General features: G+C 41.7%; 1 protein-coding gene across 2 annotated transcripts in view; it reads right to left on the minus strand.

Annotated features, from left to right (window-relative positions):
* Positions 1–2,385: 2,385 nt before the first annotated feature.
* The window catches only part of TSHZ2 (teashirt zinc finger homeobox 2), a 439,912-nt gene continuing 418,067 nt past the window's right edge, over positions 2,386–24,230 (minus strand). For both annotated transcript variants that reach the window (XM_045808448.2, XM_045808446.2), the window contains exon 3: positions 2,386–10,308. In XM_045808448.2, coding sequence (XP_045664404.2) covers positions 10,307–10,308 — 2 coding nt within the window. In that variant the 3' untranslated portion in view covers positions 2,386–10,306. The remainder of the gene's footprint in view (positions 10,309–24,230) is intronic.

The following is a 24,230-nucleotide window of genomic DNA, read 5'->3' on the forward strand; positions in this document are numbered from 1 at the left end:
GCTGGACCTGGGTGTGTAAGCACATGAGGTCAGGGGAGCAGGAAGGAGACAAACCAGTGGGCCTGGGGAGGAGTTTGAATTTTATTCTAAGTGAGATGAGCTATGGCAAGAGCCTGCCCATGTCCCCGTCCGTCAGTTTGTCCCCGCGTGCCACTCATATCTATGTCCAACTCCATCCGTGTGACTCTATGCCTTGGGGTGCTCTCTGGCCACTGAAGCCTACTTCTTCCGACCTTTGGGCAGGTTGGAAGTGCTGGGGAGTTAGGCCCCCCCCACCCCCCCACAGTAGCCTTCTGCTAATAACTGAGCAAAGGTGGTATATAAATACCCCAGCTCCCTACTCAGTAGGCAGAATAACTGAAGAATGTTCTGCCCTATCTCTCGAAATTCCCAATGGGATTGGGTCCATTGCTCATGGTGGTCATTGTTCTTAAAGCCCCTTTATCTTATTGACATCCTTTCCTCTCCAGTTTCCCTTCCCCACTCCCCTCTTGGTGTTTCTTGGATTTATCTCCCATATAAACTGTTTATCCTCACATTTCATCTTAAGGCCAGTTTATATAGGAAATCCTGGGTGTTGAAGGATCTTGAGCGGGGATCAGTATACTATGGCCCATGGGCCAAATTGAGCCTATTGCCTGCTTTTGTAAATAAAGTTTTATTAGAACACATCCATGCCCATTTGATTACTATTGTCTACGGCTGCTTTTCACTACAATGACAGAGTTGTGCTGTCGGGCCAGAGACGAGATGGCCCACAAAGCCAAACCTATTTACTATCTGACCCTTCAAAGAAAATGTGCCTACTTTTGGTCCTGAGGAGCAGAATGGCATGGACTGACTTTCTTTATTAAAAGATCACTCCAGCTGCAGGGTGGAGAGTGTATCTGGGGCTGGAGGGCTTAAGGACAAGTTAGAAGCCACCACAGAAATCCAAGATGGCTATAAAGTGAACAGACTTCAGTTGTATTTTGAAGTTAGAAACAACGGGATGTGTCAATGGATTGGATGGAGGAAGGGAGAGGTTCGGAGGTGTGTTTTTGTGTACTTTTGGTTCTTCTAATGCTCCTTGAGAGATTATCTTTCTCTTCAATATCACTTCTTCAGAAATTGTCCATGACTTCTCAGCTTGGTTGGGGGCCATCTCTGGGCCCCTGGAGTCCCCACACTCATCCTGTCATAATGTTCTGTTCTTCCTTTGACTTTGCCTTAGACCACAGAGATAACACGTACGAAAGCCCGGATTCTTTTTTTTTTTTTTTAAAGATTTTATTTATTTATTCGACAGAGATAGAGACAGCCAGCGAGAGAGGGAACACAAGCAGGGGGAGTGGGAGAGGGAGAAGCAGGCTCCCAGTGGAGGAGCCTGATGTGGGGCTCGATCCCATAACGCCGGGATCACGCCCTGAGCCGAAGGCAGACGCTTAACCGCTGTGCCACCCAGGTGCCCCCGAAAGCCCGGATTCTTAACACAATTTGACTCTAGACCTTGCTCTCATGACCGTCATCATACTGACATATCCGTCATCATACTGACATATCCGTGTAACCCTCAGTTGGAGCACATGATAGGGGTTTGATAAATAGTCACTAAGTGAATGAAGACCGAGAACTCTTTGGTTTGGTCCAAACCCCTTATTCCAACTCTCTGCCTTCATTGCTTCCCCCTTTCCTCACCTGTCCTGCCTTCTTTCTCCTGGCTTTCATATTTTATGGTGCGGACGTGGGGCCACGGCAATGAAGTGGAGCTAACAGGTGGTGTGATAGCCATCATAATTTTAGGAGCAAGAGTCTCATGTAGCCACGTGACACGGAAGACGTGAGCTGGCTGTGAGCAGACAACAAATCATTTCTGGTGGGGCATCAGCATCTGCTTGGGCTGCTTGTGTGTGAAACATGTTCCAATTCTCCGGGGACATTAAAAGAAATGGAGGGAGTACATAGGGAAACTGGGTGTTAAGCGGGGCTATCGCTCTGAGGTGGAGAAGGCCGGGCCATCTCAATCATGTCTGCCCTCTGCCTTCATCCTTGAATCTGTGAGACAGCCGCCCACTGCCTCTGTTGAGATTACATCATAAATTACTCAGGCACAAGCTGACCAGATTTGAGAGCAGGCAAAGGCAGTCCAGAAACCAAGCAAGGGTGCTGGCATTTGTGAAACAAAACAAAACAAAACAAAAACCCACAAAAACTAAACTAAAAACAAATCTGGAGATGAGGGTAGATGTTGGAAGCGGGTCAGTAGGTCCAAGCAAGAGAGAGGCCCACCAATAATTTCCTTGCTTGGCCTCCCTGGGGGTCAATGCTGTTTCTCCACTCCCTCCTTCCCCTCTCCCTTGCCTCTCTCCTCTCTTGCCCTCCTTAAAAAACACACATAGGCAGAAATCAATCCATCAAATGTCATTACAGATTTATTAAGCCTGATGTAGAAAGACATTTAACAGTAACATCTTCACAAAGCATAAAAAGAGCACTTCTATTCAGTCTTGTGCTTTGAAAATCTAAATATATTTTTATCATATAAATAATTCTTTTCATGTTTTAAGTGCATCTGTGTGTTTTTTTCTTCTTCTTCTCCCCTTTGCTTTTCATTCCGTTGGCCAAAGCGGAAGTCGGGTTGACGGAAACGAAGCCATTTGCAAAGCTAATGGTGTTGAGAGGCATGTCTACTGTATCAGCTGGGTTTCAGAAAGGTGGTTCAAAATCTGCAGCATTAGAATGAGGGACAGCCTCCAGCAAAATCATAATCGAACACACCCAAGTCCTTCTTGTCGGCAGTTGGGTTTCCTGATGCAAATTACGGTAAGGTTTCAGATGGGAAACAGTCTATTTTCCACTGCTGAGTGGAAAAAAAAGAAGACTTTTTTTTTTTTTGTCACAAAGAAAGAGTTATCGTGTTTAAAAATGTAAATAATACACTTATAGAAACCTTTTTGATGGAAATGAGGGGCTCCATATAACCTTGGTGAGTGTGTTATTAGTTTTTCACAATAGCTAAAAGAAGTTGTATCTATTATTTAGGGCTTTAATTACAGTTCGCAAAGTAGAATGATTTTCTTAAAAAAAAAAAAAACCCAACTCTTTAGATGTAAAAAATAATGGCTTCTGTGATATAATTTAAGGGTTTTCTTCATCTCCACCATCAGAGAATTTATTTCTAGTGGTAAAATTGTATTAAAAAACTCTCTCCTTATAGAGATAATTTCCATGTTGCAGCATCCAACACAGACATACATCTTATGTGCGCCCAAACCAAGTCATTTTTATTCAGCGAGGGGCTGATCTGAATGTTTCTTTGGATCTGATTTAAGTTATATGGGGTATCGAGACCAGATTGTTTATAATTAGGAGAGATGACAGGATGGTGGCACCAAGGGACAAAGGCAGGAGCACCTTTTCTGAAAATCCCTGCATTTTTTTTTTCCCCAAGCTGGAAAGCCATCCTTTCCAGCTGGGTTGGCTGTCCCTGGGCAGTGACAACTCGGCCAGGCCTTTGGAAATTTGCAACGAGTGACTGCATTGAGCACTAGCATTCGGGATGATGAGGAGTAAAAGAAAGGGTGGCCAGCCAAGGGAAGAATTTTCCAGATCCCAGAGAAGTGGGCACATGTGCCTATCTGTGATGAATCTGCCTGGCCACAGGGTGGTATAATTTTCCTAGCAGAAAACTTTCTTTCTTTTTTTTTTTTTTCATTGCAAGGACAATTTATAATCATCAAAAACAAGTGAAACATGGTTTTGATTAAAACAGCCTGTTGGCTCAATAATCTCTGTAATTTTAAAAACATCCTTAATGCAGAAGAAGAACACGCCGATGTCAGGAATGGCCTGGGGCCCCATTACAACAGCAACCGAATAAATAAGGAGGAGAATTGCGAGGTCATAAAAACAAAATTAAGCTAATGTTTCAAATTTCGACAATTATGAATTCTTCCTCTAAGAAGACATTAAAAAAATTTTCAGGCACTATTAGATAAAATACAAAGAGGATAATTCTACATGGATGAGTTTGCAGTTTTCCCAAGGGGTAAAGCATGCCTTTAAAGGAAAACTCTGAATTAGGACGTTGGTTCCTCCCTCGATCCAGCAATTGGATGGGACTCATGCAGACAGAAAAACTTGGTTCTTATAATTTCTTTGTAAACGCAGATCTAATTCTTTCAGAAGCTATTGAAAGAGAATGACCAGGAAAAAAATTACAAGCCTATTTTTTCTATACAAAAGAATCCCCATCGTGGGCCAGTTTGGTAGGAAACAGAAACAAGCAAATATAACAAAATCTGTGTTCATACATGGCGATATCGTTAGTATATACAAATATGTACAGTATAAAAATGTACGGAAGGCTTACTTTCCCAGTCATCCAAGCTGCATCGTATACAGGGAAAACAGCCTGGCTTTTCCTCCTAGTATACAGGCAAATGTATTTTATACAGCATGCAGGCGATAGAAAATTAGTGCATTTGCACAAAAACATTCTACAGGAATGGTTGCAGTCATTTTTCTTTGAAAATGACTCGTCTGCTTTCCTAATATAAAAACGTGTTTGCCTTTCTTCGCTGGCAAATAAACACTTTCCTTCAGAGCAAGGAGGAATGTAATTCTCCCAATTCACTCCGCCCTACCTTCCCCACTGCCTTTTCTAAAAGAAAAAAAAAAAAAAGTCTAAAATCAACAGAAGGGGGCAAATGTGTCACATAAACATGGTTGATAACCAAATTTCCTAAAAAGCTATAAGGGCTCTTCAGAGGAAGAGCCGGTTGACCATTAACAAGACTGTATGATCAACTATCTTCTTGATTGTAAAGGGGTTTGGAAGCTTAGGATTCATGCTGACGGTGCCTGGCTGTTAGGAAACCAAGTCAGGAGAGATTAGGAGGGTTAAGTGTATTAGTGATCAAAAGGTATATTGTATCCCGAGATATCGTGACATTTAAGAACCCTGAGCCAAATGAGAATTGTTTCCTATATCAGCTTTTTTTTTTTTTTTTTTTTTTTTTTAAGACTTGCATTGCACATTCTAGCATCTGCTGTGTTATAAGCCAAAATACTGTATTGCAGAACTGGGAGGTTTCTGTAGTATTTATCTCAATACAGGACGGGAACAGTTTTTGCTTCTTCTCCGCAGACCAGTTGAACTTTGTGTATTTAAAAAATATACGTACACATTTATAATTCCTGAATGTTGTGTGGGTCATTTAGAAAGTGAAAATATTACTGTATGGAGTCTTTACATTTGAGATATAATCGTATGATTGTGCAAGTTCTGTAAATATAAGCCTTTGCCTGGGGACTGATATCCAAACGCAGGTTTCAGGTTCCAGATAATTCAGTGAGCACACTGAAATTCATTTTCTGGAGGGGCTGAAGGGAGTGGTAGATTTTTTTTTTTCTTTTTCTAAGTAATGCATTTGTTGGACTTTTTCAACTTCTCCTGGGGGTTTTCACAAAAGAATTATTATCTGTACTTCCAAAAGCGGTTTTAAGCAAATAAACATTGTAGAAAGGGCCGTGAGAATTTAATCTGTCTTTTCAAACAGATCGTTGGGTAAAAGGACTTAAGATAATCGTATGGCTATCGGTAAAATCATTTGTGTGCTGAAAGGGGTCAGATCAGGGTGCCATTCCTTGCAAGAGCCATTTTACTTGGAATATATTTTTCCAAAGGAAATGGATAGAGTCCTGTTGCAGAAATAGCATTCCACCTGGTACCAGCATTTTAAAACAGTCCTATTCTAATCCATAAAACATTTCTAGTTTTCCCTGAAGCTTTGGGCTGCCTTGCGCATGAATAATTTTTGGAGAAACACCCACGCCCGTTAGCCCATTGTTCGTAACTATTGGAAGATGATTAACTGAAGCCTGGAAACTGTATATCTGCGTTTGCCTCTGAATCTGTCACAGGAAACCGAAGGAGATAAGTGGTTTTACTTTGGGTGAAGAGGTAAAATCCCCCTGTAGAAATTCTAAAGATGATTCACAAGTTTCAAAATGTTTAATGCTTCCCTACAATGGAAACCTGTCTCTCTGTCTGGGGGGATGGAAATTTGTATCTCGTTCTCCTGCTCAATCTTTGTCTAAAAGTATTTCATGGATATTTTGAGAAAGGGCCACATAGAGGAAGGGAGAAAATGAAATTAGCATTTTAACATCTCACAGGGGAAAAAAATAAACAGAAAGTTCAGTTGTGATTTTTTTTTCTTGCCTAATGCTTGTGCAAAACAGAAACTACTTTCATTGCTCTTTAGAACTATACGCACACGTATGTGCTTCTACTTCTGTTCTTGCGGAGACGAGAGGATGATGTGAAAACGGCATTTTTAATGTGTGTGTTTTTTTTTAATGAAAACATGTAACAAGATTAAAAAATGAAACCTGATGGGGAAAAAAAAAAAAAAGATTTGAACGCAGTCAAGTAACCGGTGAAGTGACAGATGGAAAAGCGTGCACCTTTTAAGGCCTTGTAATCTTTGGGTTTACTGTGAAAAGTTTCAGAAAAACCATAGACTCTTACGGTGTCACTGTCCGTGGGCCCTGGAAAATCGCCATGAGTTCGCATATACACACCTCTTCTCTGCTTCACCAGAGTTACAGAAATGCTTCCCGAATATGTCATTTCATGAGCTTGTTTTCTGCATTTCGACTAAGTTCAGTGGCTTGTGCCCATGACATTAATTATGCAAGACTCAAACAACCGAGCAGGCGCATTTTGGGGGCGAGTTTGAAGAAATCTATTTGTGACCTTAAAGAAATTCTGTGGGGACTGTGGGCTAGCCAATGTATTCTGTGATTAAAATCTACACTTAGGCCTTGACCTATTTTTAAGCTCTTTTCTGTATGCTTTTCAGAAGGAGAAATCCCTATTCTGAAATATTATTATTTTGAAAAGCAGGAATAAAAACCCAGGTGACACAGGAGAGTTGGCCCCTCGGTGAGCTCCTCCCCCCAGACTCCTGGTGAGAGCTACCTTTCGGAGCTGTTGTCAGCACAGAAGGGTCAGGACGTCGGGAGCGGTGTTCACCGTTATATCCCGTACCACCTAGGACAGTATCCCGCACACAGCAGGTGCCTTCTAATCTTTGCGGAACGAATTTGCCGAATGAATTGTTTTTCCCATTCTCTCTCGTGTTCCCCCCGTGCTTTGTAACATGTGCTATATTTGGTGAATTTGCTGAACTACGAAATGGGGCCAAAGACATCAAACTTAAATATTTATATACCATTTTTTTTAGTGGACGTATTCAGCGTGCAGCTGGTTGGTGGTCTTAGCTAGAAGGAGGGATGGGGAAGGAAAGGCAATTTCTCACCCCCACTGATACCAAGGGTTGGCGGTGGAATGGAGATCCTCGAGTGTGATTTGTACGATATTTGCACGTCATGTTCCTTTCTGTTTCCCAAGTTCCCATATATCAGCATTCTGTTTATTCAGAGAGAGGAAAAGAGTAGTCTGAAAGCAGATACGAGCATTCTCCTGAGCTCATGTTAGTTCTTCCCTCCAGAAAGAAGTTTCTAGAAGCCTTGAAGGGCTTGCCAAATGAAAAGACAGGCCTGGTCTCTAGAAATGTACTGAGAGCTGTGATTACCCCACAGCATGAGCCCAGATCTTGTTTCCTAAGGAGAACGTTAGCAGCTGTCCCTCAGCAGTGACATTCACACTTACCAAGTGACAATTCATGAGTCTTACCAAATTTATCAATATTTTTGTCTCTCGCCTCCCACCCCACCCCTCCATAGAAGTTGCGCTAACAAAACCATATAGATTAAATGTTGAAGCAGATGATTTATTTTTTTTTTCTTGGAAGGGAAACAATTTCTGCGGAGTTGGGAGTTGTCTTGTGTCCTCCCCAGTTGGAGCAAGAGCTCGAGAATCTGCTTTTGAAGGGTAGCGACAGAAGACATAGCTTTATCTAATAACCCTGGGTTGGAGCAGGCAATTTGTAACAGCGTCAGGAAGCCCAATGCTAATGCATTGATTTTCCTTTAATAGAATTTCGTTGTCGAAGGACGGTGCTCAGTAGAGTCCACCCTTCAGTCTTAACCCGTGCGAAGGCTGTTCCTTTCCAGTTGAGCTCCATTCATTTCTGGTTGAATAGGTTAAGCAAAGACAGACCTCGCTGTTCTCAATTCACTTTATGATCCTCCCATCATAAAAAATAATATCAGCACCTTGCTTTTCATGTCAGAACTACATTTGAGCCGCTATTCCCTATGCCCATGAGTAAATCCCATAAAAGCCGCCCCGTTGTACTGTTGCTATTTTTCCTTGTGGGTGATTGATTGATGGATGAGTGCTGACACTTCAATGAAGCTATTTCGACTGCCATCTCAATCCGATGATGTGAGGGGTATATTTTCTGTCCATGCCTCATTACTTCAGAATGACATTCCTGGAACTTCATTTACTTTTTCCCTCCTTCCCCGAAGCGCCATATTTTTTCCCATCTAGGTTATGCATGCCATAAAAAAAGCAATTTGCTATTATATGTGGCATAAGGGCAACACTTTCCCTAGGAGGTAAATAAGAAGTTTTTTTTTTTTTTTTAATCCCAATGTTGAATTTAGGGATCGTGTCAAAATTTCCAAAGCAATTTCCACAGGCAGGCTTCCACGAGAAATGGTGAAGAGGATATTTGGCTTCGTTTTGTTGGTGTTGAGACTTTTCGTGTGTGTGATAACCTTGGTAATTAAAGCAACGACAACAAAATTGTTTTTTGTTTGTTTCAGAATCATCTTAGTTCCTAGTGTTGTACCTAGAAGAGTTTAACTATTTCGCCTATAACTGAGTAGCAGTTTATAACACAATCCAGACTTTATTTGTCCTTTGAGAATAAGGAGATTCATTGTTTAAATGCAATGATAGATTTATCTATTTATAGATTGCTTTCAGTTGTATAGAAAACGCTCAACTAGAGTAAACAGCTCTACCCCTGAATTTCCAAACTGTGCACTAGGTATGCAAGACTTTTAATATTAAAACATGCTCTTAGCTTTTCCAAGTTGACTTAGGACCTGATTTTAATCTGTGTAATACAGTATTCCCGTTAATAATAACGTATAATTAAGACATCCGTTAAAAATCCATAACGTTAATTTAATGGAGAAAATCTAATACAGTTCTATTGGAATTTTTACGTTAAATTAACTTTAACGGGCTTTTAATGGATGTCTTAATTAGATCTCATTATTAACGGGAATATTCCACAAATTAAAATTGGGCCCTCAAAGTTTTAATGAAAAAGTTGTGGGAACACATTTAAAATGGACACCCTAGTTCATGCTTTCTCAAGCTAAGCTGCGTTTCCCAGTCCATAAACAACAGGTTCTGCAGAAAGAGATCACCAGGCAGGACGGCTGCTGAACTTTCCACCCTGCAGTGATCTCATCTTCTTGCTTTCCTCCAGATCCCGCATCTCACCAATCTCCCCAGTTCTGCCAATTTGCAGGGCTCGTATGCATACTTGAAACCACTTTTTTTTTTTTTTTTTTGGAACCAACAAAGATAATGATTAAGAAGATACCCACCACTGCTTGGGAAAAAGTCTTTGGCAGCAACATGGTTAAGCCTAACTGTTTGAACAACTTTCACAGAAGATGAACATTGTTCAGAGGTTTTCTTGGCTCAAACTCTGGTCTAACTTAATAATTCTTCCACTTTGCGGTGATTAATGGCTCCCCAGTGCAGGGGCAGGACTGGGCAATCCAGGTGCAACCGTAATTGTTGCTCTGAACAGAAACATTTCCTTTAGACAAACGTTCCCAGAGGGGTTATAAATAGGAAATGGACATCACCATGAAAAGTAAGCTTCCAAGGGTCTGCGTATAGCACAGCTCACTTGGACATTAAACTATGGAGACTCATACTCCCCCGCCCTTTCCTGTCAAGTGTTACAGACCGACGAAATAAGTACATCAATGTTCTCAGTCATTATTTTTCTTCAGTGGCACTTTGTTTTCTCGTGACAGTGAAAAGGGGACCATGGAGACGAGACTGCCTCAATTGCAGTTTATCAATGAAAATCTAATATCGTCCATAAGCAGAGAAGTGGAAATCAATACTTCATTACCAAATTGTTAGTAAGAATGAAGAGAGATGGCTGGGGTAATTTTTTTTCTTTTTTCTTTTTTTCTTATTTTTTCTTTTCTTTCTTCTTTCTTTCTTTCTTTCTTTCTTTCTTTCTTTCTTTCTTTCGGCAGTTTTCTCAGAGCAGGGTGTCAGGAGGAGTACAATGTCAGAAGCAGGTGGTACAATGAAGAAGGACTCAGTGTGAGGGAGATCCAGGCTGGATAGTTGAAACTAAGGCATTTGTCCTGTAATGGGAATCAGAACAACAGAAAAAGACGCATTATTTTCTGAGGAGTAGCTCTGGTGGTTATTTCCCCCAGGTCGCCGAATTACCCACCTGCACTATTTCATTTGTATTAATGTTCGGCATGGAGTCATAGTTAAATCTAGTCTAGGGTATGATATGACCATGTGATGGGATTTAGAAAGGAAAAGCCAGTTTAAGGAAAAAAAAAAAGCCCCTTAAAATATAATGTATGGAAGAGATATTTATACACTCATGTTCACAACAGCGTTATTCACAATAGGCAAAAGGAAGGAGCAGCCTTGATGTCTATCGATGGATGGATGGATAAACAGAATATGGTATATGTATAGATACAATGGGATATTATTCAGTCTTAAACGGAAAGGAAATTCTCATACATTCTACAACATGGATGAACCTTGGGGACATTATGTTAAGAGAAAATAAGCCAGTCATAAAATACTATATGACTTCACTCACCTGAAGTATCTAGAGTAGTCAAACTTATAAAAACACAAAGCAGAAATGGTAACTGCCAGGGGCTGGGGAATGGGGAATTGTTGTTTAATGGGTATAGAGTTTCAATATTGCAAGACAAAAAAGTTCTGGAGATGGATAGTCGTGATGGTTGCACAACGATGGGAACGTACCTAATGCCACTGAACTGGACACCAGAAAATGATTCAGATGATAAATTTGATGTTTTGTGTGTTTTTCCACAATTAAAAATAAAACCTATAATATAGGAATTTCTCATTATAAATTATTTCAAAAAAAAAAATTAACTATGGCCCCACCATCCAGAGGGAGCTCCTATTCACATCTCCTGTGTTTCCTTCTAGTTTTCTCTTCCCATGAATTTGTGAGAGGTGTACATAGTCACAACTACCCACGGTGTGACGTTCTTCTCTGGTGCTTCCCCACTTGGAAGCCCCATTGTAAATGGCTACGCTGAGTTCTATCGCCTACACTATCAGAATTTACTAAAACATTCTCATGATGTTGGACATTTAATTTGCTTCCAATTTCATTCAGTAATAGGTAACACTGTGATGAACATCTTTATGTTTAAAGCCTTGCAGTGTGTTGGGATATATTCGTAGGCTTAAATTGCCAAATGTGGCATTCCTGTGTCAAAAGATAGGAACATTTTTGTGGTTGGGGAAGTGCTACTTAGAGGTGTGCTTTGTTATGGGAGATTAATTGGGAGAATTTTTTTTTCTTTCAGATATGTGCTATCTGGATTACTGTAAGAATTCATATAGTTTCCATTAGCCCAAGCTGGGTGGCATTCCTTGTTTACGTCATATTATTTAGTGGTATTGCCCATTTTAGGGAGAAAAAACACCTTGGACTTATATAATTAGTCTTTTGGAAGAGGAAACCTTCCAAGTTTCTAGTAGAAGAATAAAGAGACGTTGAAAATTGTTGACATTTGATGTGTGTAAAGAAAATATGAACAAAATAACTACAACAGATTATAAACAATTCCTAGGTAAGAAATAGTAGGACTCCAATACTCGAGCCAGTTGTTACATACCTACCAAATGCCAGATACTTAACACATATTACCACTAACACTTGAAACAATCTCATTTTATTATTTATTTATTTATTTTTAAAGATTTTATTTATTTACTTGACAGAGAGAGAGACAGCCAGTGAGAGAGGGAACACAGGCAGGGGGAGTGGGAGAGGAAGAAGCAGGCTCCCAGCAGAGGAGCCTGATGTGGGGCTCGACCCCAGGACTCTAGGATCATGCCCTGAGCCGAAGGCAGAGGCTTAAAGACTGAGCCACCCAGGCACCCAAAACAATCTCATTTTAAAAATAAAAGAGTCTCAAGGAGGTTCGTGACTTGTCCAAGATCACATGGCTAATAAAAAGCAGAGGATGGCTTTAAATTTATGTCTTCCCATTTGAAAGCTTCCATGCTCACTTCCGGCACCCCATCCTCCCCTCCCCCCCCCAATTTAGATTACAGGCGGTCACCATCAGTGGAAGGAGTCATTTCCCTTCGACATTAGGTTTGTATTTCAGAGACAAAGTAGTCTTCCCTCTGACTTGGTTGGAACCCCCTGGCAGGTCCAGAAACTTGAAGGAGAATGGTCACGTGGTTGGAGGAGAGAGGTGGGTCAGAGAAAGAGAAAGAGATTAGAGGGGAGAAATTGTAACTGTTATTAGGGGAAGATAGGAGGAGGGAGAGGGAGAAGGAAGAGAGCCAATTTTCTTAAAGGGTGAAAGTGTCCTACGCTGTGAGGCAGGATGAAGTCCTGGGTGGAGGGTTGATAAACACTCTATGTGAGGCCCTCCCTCTCTCCTCCCTGACCATGATATTAGTGTGATGCCAGTTTTAGAGAACTTTGTTTCATTTGTCACTTCCTTGAACCCATTCCAGATTTGTTCAACATCCAGATTCCTCTGGTTGGGTTTCCCACAAGGCAAAGTTTGCTCTGGAGTGAGGAGCAAGGAGAATGAAAAAAAATAATTGTATGATATTATGGTTCCTTTCTTGGATAGTCACAATACACACCACCATATTAAAGACTCTGAGAAGTCCTGCCACCAAAACCCAACCCAACCCAACCCAATGTGTCTTTATTTAACCCAGTGCTTCCTGGATTTGTTTGATGACCCCTTTCTTTCCCACAAAACAGGAATATACTTGAGTGGTGTTTTTCTGGAAAATGTCTTCATGACAGACTCTCGTGTAAAAACAAGAAGTTGCTCAGCTCCTAAGATCTCAGTCCTGACCTCATTATTGACTTTCTGTGATTCTTTGCTCGGGTCCCGTGGCTTTCTGGGGCCTCCAGCATGAGAAGAGCCTGTTATAGTGATAACTTGACATTTCCCAAGTTTACCCTATGCTACCCACACTAAGTCTGTGCCTCACCTCACGTCAACTTCACAATACTGCGGTGCAGAAGGGAATAGTGTCTATGCTTCCCAGCCCAGGAAATGGACGTTTAGGGAGGTAAAGCTATTTGGCCGGCAGGCACCTGGCTGGTAAGTGGGAGAAAGGGTACCCAGGTTCAGGGTTGCCTGGGCTCTTAAAACCACTGCTTTTTAGATGGTCTGTGATGGCCTGATAATGTCGTAAAGTGTTGAACACATTAATAATTCAGAGACATTTCTCCAACAGTATCTGTACAGTTAGTTTCTGAGTTAAATTCTAGATACGAGTGTCTTCCATTAAAACCTGGCTATGGTGCTATTTCTCCTTGACAGATCTCCTATTCCACCATGATGGATGGAAGTGGTAGATTCTTCCAGAAAGTCAGTGGTCCTGTATTATTTTTATTTTTTTTAATTGTTTGCTTTTTATTTTTTTAAGTTTCTTTTTTTTGTTTGTCCTTTTTTTTATAATATTTTTTTTATTATATTATGTTAGTCACCATACAGTACATCCCTGGTTTTTGATATAAAGTTCAATGATTCATTAGCTGCGTATAACACCCAGTGCACCATGCAATATGTGCCCTCCTTACTACCCATCACCGGTCTATCCCATTCCCCCACCCCCCTCCCCTCTGAGGCCCTCAGTTTGTTTCTCAGAGTCCACAGTCTCTCATGCAGTGCTCCTGTATTAAAAGAGAATGTGTAAAGAGGAGAAGAACTGAATCTTGGGCCACTTTGGGATGACATACTTTTTCTTAGGATTTCTTGTCTTAGAAGAAGAAGCAGCAGCATCTTTTTTTTCTGTAGGTCTAAAGATGAGACCCTGGCAGAATATTAAAACTAGAAAATGAAGAGAATGAGAAGTAGCAGTTTTCTTTCTCACTGCTCAGAATGCAGTGTGTAAACTACTCTTGGTTGTGTCTCCGATGGCTGTTGAGACCAAGCTTTGCCGTGGCACTTTTTTTTTTTTTTTTAGTATGTTAAGCTACTACTATAAAAATAAAACAGAAATAAATAAAAATTTTAATTACGTATCTAAGAAGTCATTGGCAGTGTTCATTAAGGAGAATTTGTGAGGGAGAGCCAGGCGAAGAAATGCAATTCTTTTTGTATTAATTACATCGCCTCCAACAGATGTGTAGAATTATATCTACTTTAATTTGGCCATGCTAGAATTTTTTTTTTTTTAAGAGAGAGAGAATGAGCAGGGGGAGGGGCAGAGGGAGGGAGAGAATCTTAAGCAGGCTCCACGCCCAGCACAGAGCCCGACGCTGGCAGATCTCAGGACCCTGAGATCATGACCTGAGCCGAAATCAAGAGTCAGATGCTGAACCGACTGAGCCACCCAGGCGCCCCTGGCCAGGCTAGAAGTTTTAATCCCTCTGGCACATCATTTTGGTTGGCCCTTCCTCTTCACCCCATTGCTCAGGGCTGCCTTTCCTATTTCTCTACTTTGTCCTGTTCTTCTCAGAGCTGTGCTGCATTCCCTGGGGGGCATCCTGTGGTTGCTGCAAGGATGGGCCCACCACCAGTATTGAATGGTTGGGCGTTGAGAATCTTAGGCACCTTGCAACGTGTGGGACAGCTTCTCACAGGGTGGTGTTGTCCCTCATTCTGCGCCATTTTTGAAAATGTCTCTGTAAGTTGGGGTTTCTCAACCTTGGCACTATTGATATTTGGGGCTGATAATCCTTTGTTGTGGGAGACTGTCGTGGGCATTGGAAGATTTTTAGCAGCATCGCTGGCCTCTACCCGCTAGATTCCAGTAGCAGCCCTCTTACCTTTGAGTTGCGACAGCCAAAAATATCCCCAGACATTGCCAAATGTCCCTGGGGCGGGGAGCAAAATGATCTATCACAGTGGTTCAGGACTGCTGACATAGAAAACATTTTTATAATTATTCCAGCTTAGATCCTACTTCCATTTTACATGTAAACACAAAGTCTTTGGTGCACAGTTTCATAGACACTGCCTTGTCCAGAAATAAAGCTGTCTTGCAAACAAAGAGAAATTAGTTTGTTTTCTTTGGAATGTGAAGGGGAGTTATTGGCCATTAAGAAAATAAATCAAGTCCCCTCTGGCGTTGCCACTCATGGTATCTGAGATGCCCATTCAACGGCCCCAAAACTGACCTGCACGGGTCATTGACATGTTCACGATGAGGCTACATACAGTAGACACACAGTGGACGCCCTCACCATCCTTCGAGGACCTTGTGCCTGAGTGTGGCCCATGGAATGACAGCATGGGCATCATTCCCAGCGCTTGTGAGAAATGCAGAACCCCGGTCCCCAGTCCCGCTGACCGAGAATCTGCATTTCACAGGATGCCGGGTGATGCTGGACATGTTTCAGAAGTCCTGTTCGAGTGAACTTTTGTGCCCCAAAGTTTTCCTTTTGTTTCTCATTGTACACTCACCGCATCAGATGATTTCTTTTGGAAATTATGTGTGTAGGCTGGTCATGTGATCTATGGATTCATTTCTGGATCGTACAGGGGAAATCATAATCTGTTTGTTGGGAAATGTCCACCCTGGGTCTGCGAAGGGTGAGGACCCCTGCCCTGCACCAGCCCCGTGTAGGCAGCTGCATCCCGTTTGTGACGTTAACGATCATCGGTGTGTTGATGACTGTGTGTCCAGACCAGCACGAACAACTGCCTTCTTGATATTTCTATGTGAATAGCTCCCAAGTCTGTCAGAGGCAACTTTTTCAAAAGCAGGGAGCTTGAACTCCCCCGCCGCCAGCCCGTTTCTCCTCCAATGTTTCTGTTCACAGGAAATGGAACCTCGAGCCACTCAACTGTCCCGGCCAGAATGTTGGGTCATCCTTGACACCTCATTATAACATTTCTCGCCAGACTCTACTCTCATGCCGTTGCCCAACGCCCCAGTTCAAGCCTGTGTCTATCGTCCCCAGATGACGATACCCTCTCCCTGAGCTACTTTTCTCTGCTCTGCCTTCTGCCCATCATTTTCCATACGGCAAACAAAGTGAGCTTATGAAAACTTTAATTAGATTGAAGCAGTCACTCCCTATTTCCTCCCAGCTTAGAGTCCTTCTGTGACCTCTACTGCACTTAGGAAAAACCCTGTTTTTCTAAGACATTCTGCCTGATCTGGCCTTGCCACCTCTCTGACCTTATCTGGGTCTCTCGGCCCCTTGCGGATCTGTCCCAAGAACACTGGCCTTCTGACAACATCTGAAACATGCCTAGAGGCTTTGCAGGTGCTCTTCCTTCTGTCTACAATGCTGTTCCTCCTATTTGTTTAGCAAGCACCTTCTCATTCTTAAAGTCTTAACTGAAATGTCACTTCCTCAGAGAAGACTTCTCTTGCCCTTGGGGCTTGACTAAGTTCTTTTGGTGTAATCTTGCATCTTATATGTTGTCCTTATGGGACTTATTGCATTTTGTAAGCATATTCATGGCTGGAATTTTTAATTTAGTGTCTTCCGCCTATACTGGCTTGTAAACGCCAGGAAGGTGGGGGCACTGTGCGCTTTTATTTATTTATTTTTTGTCTCAGATTTGTTTATGTGTTTGAGAGAGACAGAGACAGAGAGACCACAAATAGGGGGAGGGGCAGAGAGAGAGAGAGGGAGAGAATCTCAAGCAGACTCCTTGCTGAGTGTGGAACCTGATGGGGGCCTTGATCCCAGGACCCTGAGATCATGACCTGAGCCCAAACTGAGAGTCAGAGGCCCCACCCACTGAGACAGCCAGGCTGTCTTTTTGATTATAACAGTGTGCTTTTTGATTATAACAGTACCCCAAGCAGGTAAGCCAATGCCTGATACAAAGTATGTACTTGATACATATTTGCTGAGTAAACAAAGCCCTAAAGATAACATGAAAAGAGAATTTTAAAGTATTTAATACTAAGATAATACAAACGCCAACTAGATTTGCCTGGAATCCTACTTTTCTATTTCCATGAAAGAGACGACGTAGACTAGGTAAAGAAAAAAAGAAGAGATTAGGACAATTAGTCCAAGGAAACATAAATGGACATGAACAAACTTTGTCATCTGCTTGGTACTTTCAACTTTAAAGAATAATTTATTTTGCCATTTTGAAACAATTTACACCTTTTCAAATGTTTTATACACATGCACACTCTTACACACAATGTATATATATGTGTGTGTGTGTGTATACTTTTCTGAAATATATTGGATAAATATTAGTAGCCCCAAAGATAAAAAGATTGAGGCCATGGAAGTTTAAATAATTTGCTCCCATAGTGATTAGTGAAGAAATCAGGACATCTGACTCTAATTCTGGGCTTGTAAAAACTGGTTAAAAATGAAAAAAAAAAAAAAGAAATATAAATGCTGAAAATACATAAAATGCATTATTAAAAAGAAGACTGAGTTAAGAAAGCAAAGTGGTTGTGGAGACATGTGATTCCTAACCATGTAATCCTGGGAGAAAACTGCAGTTAATATTTTTTCAAATTGATTTTACAATTTGAAAATCCAAATTGGCTCACCTACATTGCTGAATTTCATTATTAGTGCTTCACCTAATTTTTCCTAAGAGAAATCTCTGTGTGCAGAAACCTTAAACTTGAGTGGACCAATTTCAACTTTTTGAGAGAATAAAGTAATTGCTTAAATGTATTGAATGCTTTTCATACGCCAGACACAGTGCCATGTAAGTGGGTGGATGATATTTTCAAATATTATCTGATGCGTGTTTGCCTTTTCTTGATTTCTTTCTTCCATGTAGTTTTCCCACCATCGAAAGCAGACACTGAGACAAATTGCTCTTGGAAAGGGAGGCCACAAAAGAAGCCAGACAGAACAAAGTGGCTGGGCTTCTGAGCAGCGAGAGGGACTTTATCTTTCTTATAATAAATCGCAAAGAGGTTGAGTCAATAAAATAATTAAAATAGAACAGTCACATCCGGGTAACGACTACTAATTTTAGGCCCACCACTTCTGCATTATTTCCATGAATCATCTCAACACTCCAGGGAGCATGTCCAGTATTATAGAGGAAGAAGCTGACATTAGGTGACTGAAGTAACTTATCCCAGGTCACATGACACTAAATGGAAATGGATATTCCAATAGTCGATCGGAATGCATCTTTTCGGGTTTCAGAGCCTCTACTGTTCACCACCAAACGAATGGTGCCTGACGTTGGGTGTATACCAATGAGACCGCAGATTCTTTGTCAGAGGGGTGCTTGACTAGACCCTTGAAGAACAGGACACTAAACTACTATTGATCTTGATAGTCTTCTCCTTGGAACATCTAAATACAGATGACATGCATGTCATAATCGACACGCTGGAAAATCTCAACTTTTGAACTTCCTCTTTTAAAGCACAACTTGTGATAAATCAACCATGTGTCTCAAATGTATGATCTATGCTTCATGACACAAACCAGACAGCCAGCTGCCCACAGCTCTAAAGCTAAAGGCTAGTTTTTCTGTGTTTTTTTTTTCTTTTTTTTTTTTTATCAGTGTCAGAGCAAACATTTTCTCAGCTGACCTCCACCCGATACCACCAACTTTGAGTGTCTAACAGAGGGGGCGAATTGGAAATAATTTAAAAAATAATTTCCATTTTGGTCTACTTAACGGGCAACCCTTGACATGGTTTAGAATCTCTTCACCACCGTGTGTGAAATGGCTGTGGAATGAAACTGGCAGACACAGGGCGACATCTTGGAGAACAACAACAACAAAAACGTCAGGCAAGAAGACTCAGGGCCTCCTGAGGGGGACACAGACGCTGTCACTAGGTGTCATTTGTGTCCTTCCTTGTGTGTCAGCTTAGAAGATTTCAGTGGCAGAAGAAAATCTTTTCTTTAAAGCACACTCTTCAACTTCAGACGACCCGAGTAGTTAAGAAACAGAAATGAACGAAAAGTCATGGGGGTTTGCCCTGTGAACATCTCTTGACAACTCATAATGGGATTATGGAGTCTTAACTGCTGTACAGTTATCCCTAATTATAACCAAAGGTACATCAATCTAAATAAAAATGATAAGGCAGACAGAGGCCTTCTCCCTCTCCCTCCCGCCAACTAGCATTTTAACACGAATCTCTCCACGGTATGATGCTTTGACAAACTTGGAGTGGATAATTATCAGAAAAAGATGGAGCCCAGTGTTAAGTAAAACATATTTTTGCAGAAGGGAATGGTTTCAGTTTTAAATGCTCGGTTTTACCCTGGGGGCCTCCTACGATCGTGATTGCACTTCATCACAAAAGTTATGCATGGAATTTCTGCCAGACATTCAGTATCAGGAAAGGTTTTGCTTATTCTTAAATCCCGATCTACATTTTCTTTATGGAAAAGGTGAATCTTGGGGTGGATCAGGTTTCCATTTTTGCTTTCACTACTAGGAAGCTCAGCGTGCATTTGGTGGCCCAACTTTAGCGACTGTGTAGCCTCTCGGGGCTCCAGTCTATACCCATTAACTTCTTTTCATATTCACTCTTCATTTTCTTTGGGCACATTTGTTAATAGCTTGGTTCTGTCATTTACTAGCTGTGTGATCTTTGGGGAAACAATGTACCCTTTCTGAACCTAAATTCCACACTGCAGAATCAGGCTAATAATAGTACCTTCCACACACGGTGCTGGGTACACAATAAAAATGTGGATTTTAAAAAGTGATTTTTCTTTTCTTTTATGATTTTATTTCCTTGCATACAATATAGCACCTTAGATGTGTTGTGGAATAATATGTAGACTAAATTAAGAAAATACATACATAAAATTCTGCTTATGTGTTAGAAATAAGTAATCATTGGGTCTTGGAAAGTGAATTATTCTTTCCTTCTGGAAACTTGAAGAACTAAGTAGAAGAGAGGCTCTTTAGTTCATGCATTAAATGTTGAAAAGAAATCAGTTGTCAATTCAGATGTGAAGCTCAAAAAAGTTTTCTCCTTTTATATAAAAAAAGGATAAAATAGCATTTCAAAACATTCGATGTGGTTATTAAGAAGAAGAACGTAGAAAGCAGTCATAATACCTACGATTTTATTAAGTGCTCATTACAAGCTCTGTACTTTGCAATAATATCTGATAGTAGATCTCATTGTCCTTATTTATTGATGACAAAACAGAGGCTGAACTAGAGGCTTAAGTTTCTTAACCAAGTTCAGTTAGGTAGTAGAGCTGGCATTTGGACTTTGGTCTGTCTGGCTTCAAAGCCTGTTCTCTAGCCAATATTTATTGCTGTCAAAGGAACTAACTAGAATCTTTTAAAGGCACATTGCTCAGTAAAGCTATGTAATGAAAAATAAGGATGAAAAACTGTTCAGCTGTTGTCATCCTTTCGAGAAATGAATTAGAAGGATGGCGAAGACCAGGACGACATCCTGACGACGGAAAAAGGGAAAATGTCCTTGGTGATTTCAATGTTAATTATAATTTCATGTTTGGCAATTATGTATTTCACATTTGACAATTCTCATCGATGGTTGATTTTGGTGCATGGCCATAGAAGAGAGAAAGAAAGCAATTTCCCTGTACCCATTTTTATTGAGCCACATTCATATACTCCAAAAGGGCACTTAAATTGTTTGAAAGAGGTCTAGATGCTGGCAAACACCACCATAAACAACCCGGACAGCTTAAAGTCCAAACCGCCAACGACATGATTCACAATGGAACCTATCTTCTCTAAGTGGAGTGCAGAGCCAAATGTTATTTATTACAACTAACTTACAACCAAACGAGATTCACTGCATGGACACAGCTAGGGGACTTTACAGCTGCCTAAATGTGAGTTGTTGGCACTTAGGAAGAACGGCATGCCCCCAAAACATGACAATAAACAGGGCAGATTTTTTTTTTTTTTTTTTTTTTTTTACCACTGTGATTATGTGTCTAAGCCCAGGGCAGCGCTGTTTGTGGTATTGCCTACATTGGAAACAGCAGTTAGTGGGTTGGAATCTGTTTAAATAATTCAGATAAACCCTCCCACTTTCCAAGAAGAGTTTCCCTTCTCTTTAGTGATAGTTTCATTCATTGGGGACCTCCTCTTTGCCTGAAGCTTGACTGCTGTCGCTTTATTTAATTCTTATGATAATCTCCATCATCTCCAGACGGAGGTCTTATGAACCCCTTCTCAGAGGTCAGGAAACTGAGAGACAGAGCTTGGAGGGATGGGACCAAGCTCACGTGCCTGCAGGATGGTAAGACAGGATGTGAACGCGGGTTTCTCTATCACCAAAGTACCGTGATAACTAGTACCCTTTACCAACATGATCACTGCCAGTAATTACCAATCCTCCCAAGAAATTTGGAAAATATGACTTATTTCCTCATTACCAATGATGGACAAGAGGATCAGAAGGTTAAATTATCCCCTCCGCCCACACAGCTATTTCCTAGTGAAGCTGGAGAGAAATCAAGATTTGTCTGGATCTCTCACCCAGCCTCATCTGACTCTACCAGTGTTTTCCAAAGTATGCTATGGAATGCCCGAGTCCCTTGAGATGCTCTAAAAAATTTTTTTAAAAAATTCATTCATTTACGCTTTAAACAAAAATCTCAGAAATGCCAAGCTCCTCCCCACTTCACAGTCTTTGCACCTGTTATGCCTTACCTAGAATGACCCTCCCATGTCCCTGCCTGGATAATTCCTGCTCCATGCTGAATCACTTGTCCACTGGCTTTCTATCATGTCCTTAGAAAGACCTCTGCTTGTCCCAGAATCTAGACCTTTCTTTATCCCAGAAAAAAATCCAATTTTTTTTTTCTCTTCTAGCTCCAATCGGCCATTAATGATGTTTGTGTGAGTACTGATTTAATGCGTGGCTTTAGGAGGGCAGGGATAGTGACCGTTTCCTTCAACGAGTCTCCAGAGCGCCATCTCCATGCCTGGCCCATGGGTGTCATTCAGTGAAGGAACATGAGTTTTTCTTTCTACTTTGCCCATTGCTCCACCTTTGCAGAATCGTGAAAACGGAAGTGAATGACCTCAGGGATCATCCCTGCACTCACCATTTGGCAGATGGTGACCTGGAGGCCCCGACTTCACATCCCTTGCACGATGATAACAGTAACAAGAAATACCTGTTATTTATCAACCAAGCATGGTCTTGACCTGGAGCCCACGTGTTCAACCAAATATGTCTAATCCTCAAGATGAATGAGGAAACAGGCTCAAAGCTGTTAAGCAGCTTGCCCACGTTCAGAGCTAATAAGTGGCTCAGAATGATCTGTGGCTTGTGCCTCCCAGCACATTCTGCACGCTGGCCCCCCTTCCCACGGGAGTCACCTGGCAGCTTTAAAACACTCATACCTAGGCTCACTCACAGAGATTCTGCCTTAATTGGTCCAGGGCATGGCTTGGGCATTGGGGTTTTTGAAAGCTCCCCAGGGATTCTAATGTGCTGCCGAGATTGAGAACGACTGCTCTAATGTATGATTGATTGATTGATTGATTACTGCCATTTAATCAATTGCCCTTCTTGCAGAGACTCAGAATACATGACCCGTACAAGTCTACTACAATGTTCCTTGTTTCTCTCTCTCTTTCTCTTGCTCTGCCCCTCCCCACTCCAAAATCTGCATTTTTACGTGATTAAATTCCTTCGCAACACCTATAAATACAAAAACCCAAGAACGAACGCACGACTGTTTATAAAGATAGAGGCCCTCACTTACAAGTCCCAGACAAAATGGTCTAGTTACTTCTCAGATGAAAGAGTGAGCAACTAAATTTCCATACAAACAGAGAATTCACAGTAGACCTTGAAGACCCTGGGGTTTGCTTGCCCTCCAGTAATAACAACAACGGCTGTTATCAGATAATGAGGATTCACCTGGTACCAGGTGCTGTGTGAAGCTGGTGGGGGAGAGAGAGCCACCCCCCACCCCCGCCACACCAAACCAAGGTGGGTATTATCAACAGTACTGTTCTACAAAGGGTCAACTGGCTCATGAATTGATGGTCACCATGGTTGATAAGGGGTGGATTCTGGATTTGAACCTTCCTCTACTTACCCCGCCCCTGTCCACACCTGTGCCATCCCCGCTAACCACACTGCCTCCTGGAGGCCTCCTTAGGCTCTGCCCTGTGATCCCGTTGGTGCACTGAAAAAACACTGAACTAGGTGCTCTTCCTCGAAGGAATTCAATGATCTCCTCCACCCTCAAATCAGCTGTTGAGAAGAAATAGTATGGATTTTAAATGTCTCATTTACAAAATTTACTAGGAAGCTTTCAGTCTTTGAAGCCTAGCTATAGATGAAGTGGTAGGGTGGCCCTCTCATCTTTTGTGTCAAGAAAGTTAATGGAAAGCTTGTAGGGAGGTTCCCATAGCTTCAAGCTGCTCCCCCTGAGGCTGGGGGCAGGGGCAGGGGCAGGGGCAGGGTGGTGGTTGTGAGAAGCAACCATTGAGGTTAAAGTAATAATCACATATGCTTTATTGACAAGCGACGTGGAAGCCAGTATTATGGCCTGAACTATGCCCCCTCAAAATTCATATGTTGATGAACTAGCCCCCCGTATTTCAGGATGTGACTGAATTTGTAGAAAAAGCCCTTAAAGAGGTGATTAAATTAAGAGGAAGCTGTTAGAGTGGGCCCTAATCTAATCTGACTGGTGCCCTTCTAAGAAGACGAGATTAGGACACACAAGAGACACTAGGGCTTCATGGGCACAGAGGAAAGACCATGTGTGAAGAGACAGCAAGAAGGCAGCCACCTGCAAGCCAAGAAAAGAGGCCAAAGAGAAAACCAGCCCTGCCGACACCTTGATCTTGGACATCTAGCCTCGAGAACTGTGAGGAAATAAATTGCTGTTGTTTGAGGCCCCCAGTCTGTGGTACCTTCCTACGGGAGCCTGAGCTGACGCACACAGCCAGAGAAGGAGGAGTAAATGTCCGAAGCCTGTAGCTGGTCACACTGGCCTGGAGGCAGCCCATTCTTTCACATTCTGGAAAGTGTATTCAAATTTGTTCTCTTCCTTTCCCTTCCTGCCTGTGGTGTGAGGCGGGAGGGCAAGTATTATTAAAGCCATTTAAGAAAGAAAGCAAATCGAGGCCTG

Source organism: Ursus americanus, chromosome 22 (assembly GCF_024610735.1).
Source record: "Ursus americanus isolate L20-20 chromosome 22, mUrsAme1.1.p, whole genome shotgun sequence".
In the NCBI taxonomy this organism is placed as follows: Eukaryota; Metazoa; Chordata; class Mammalia; order Carnivora; family Ursidae; genus Ursus; species Ursus americanus.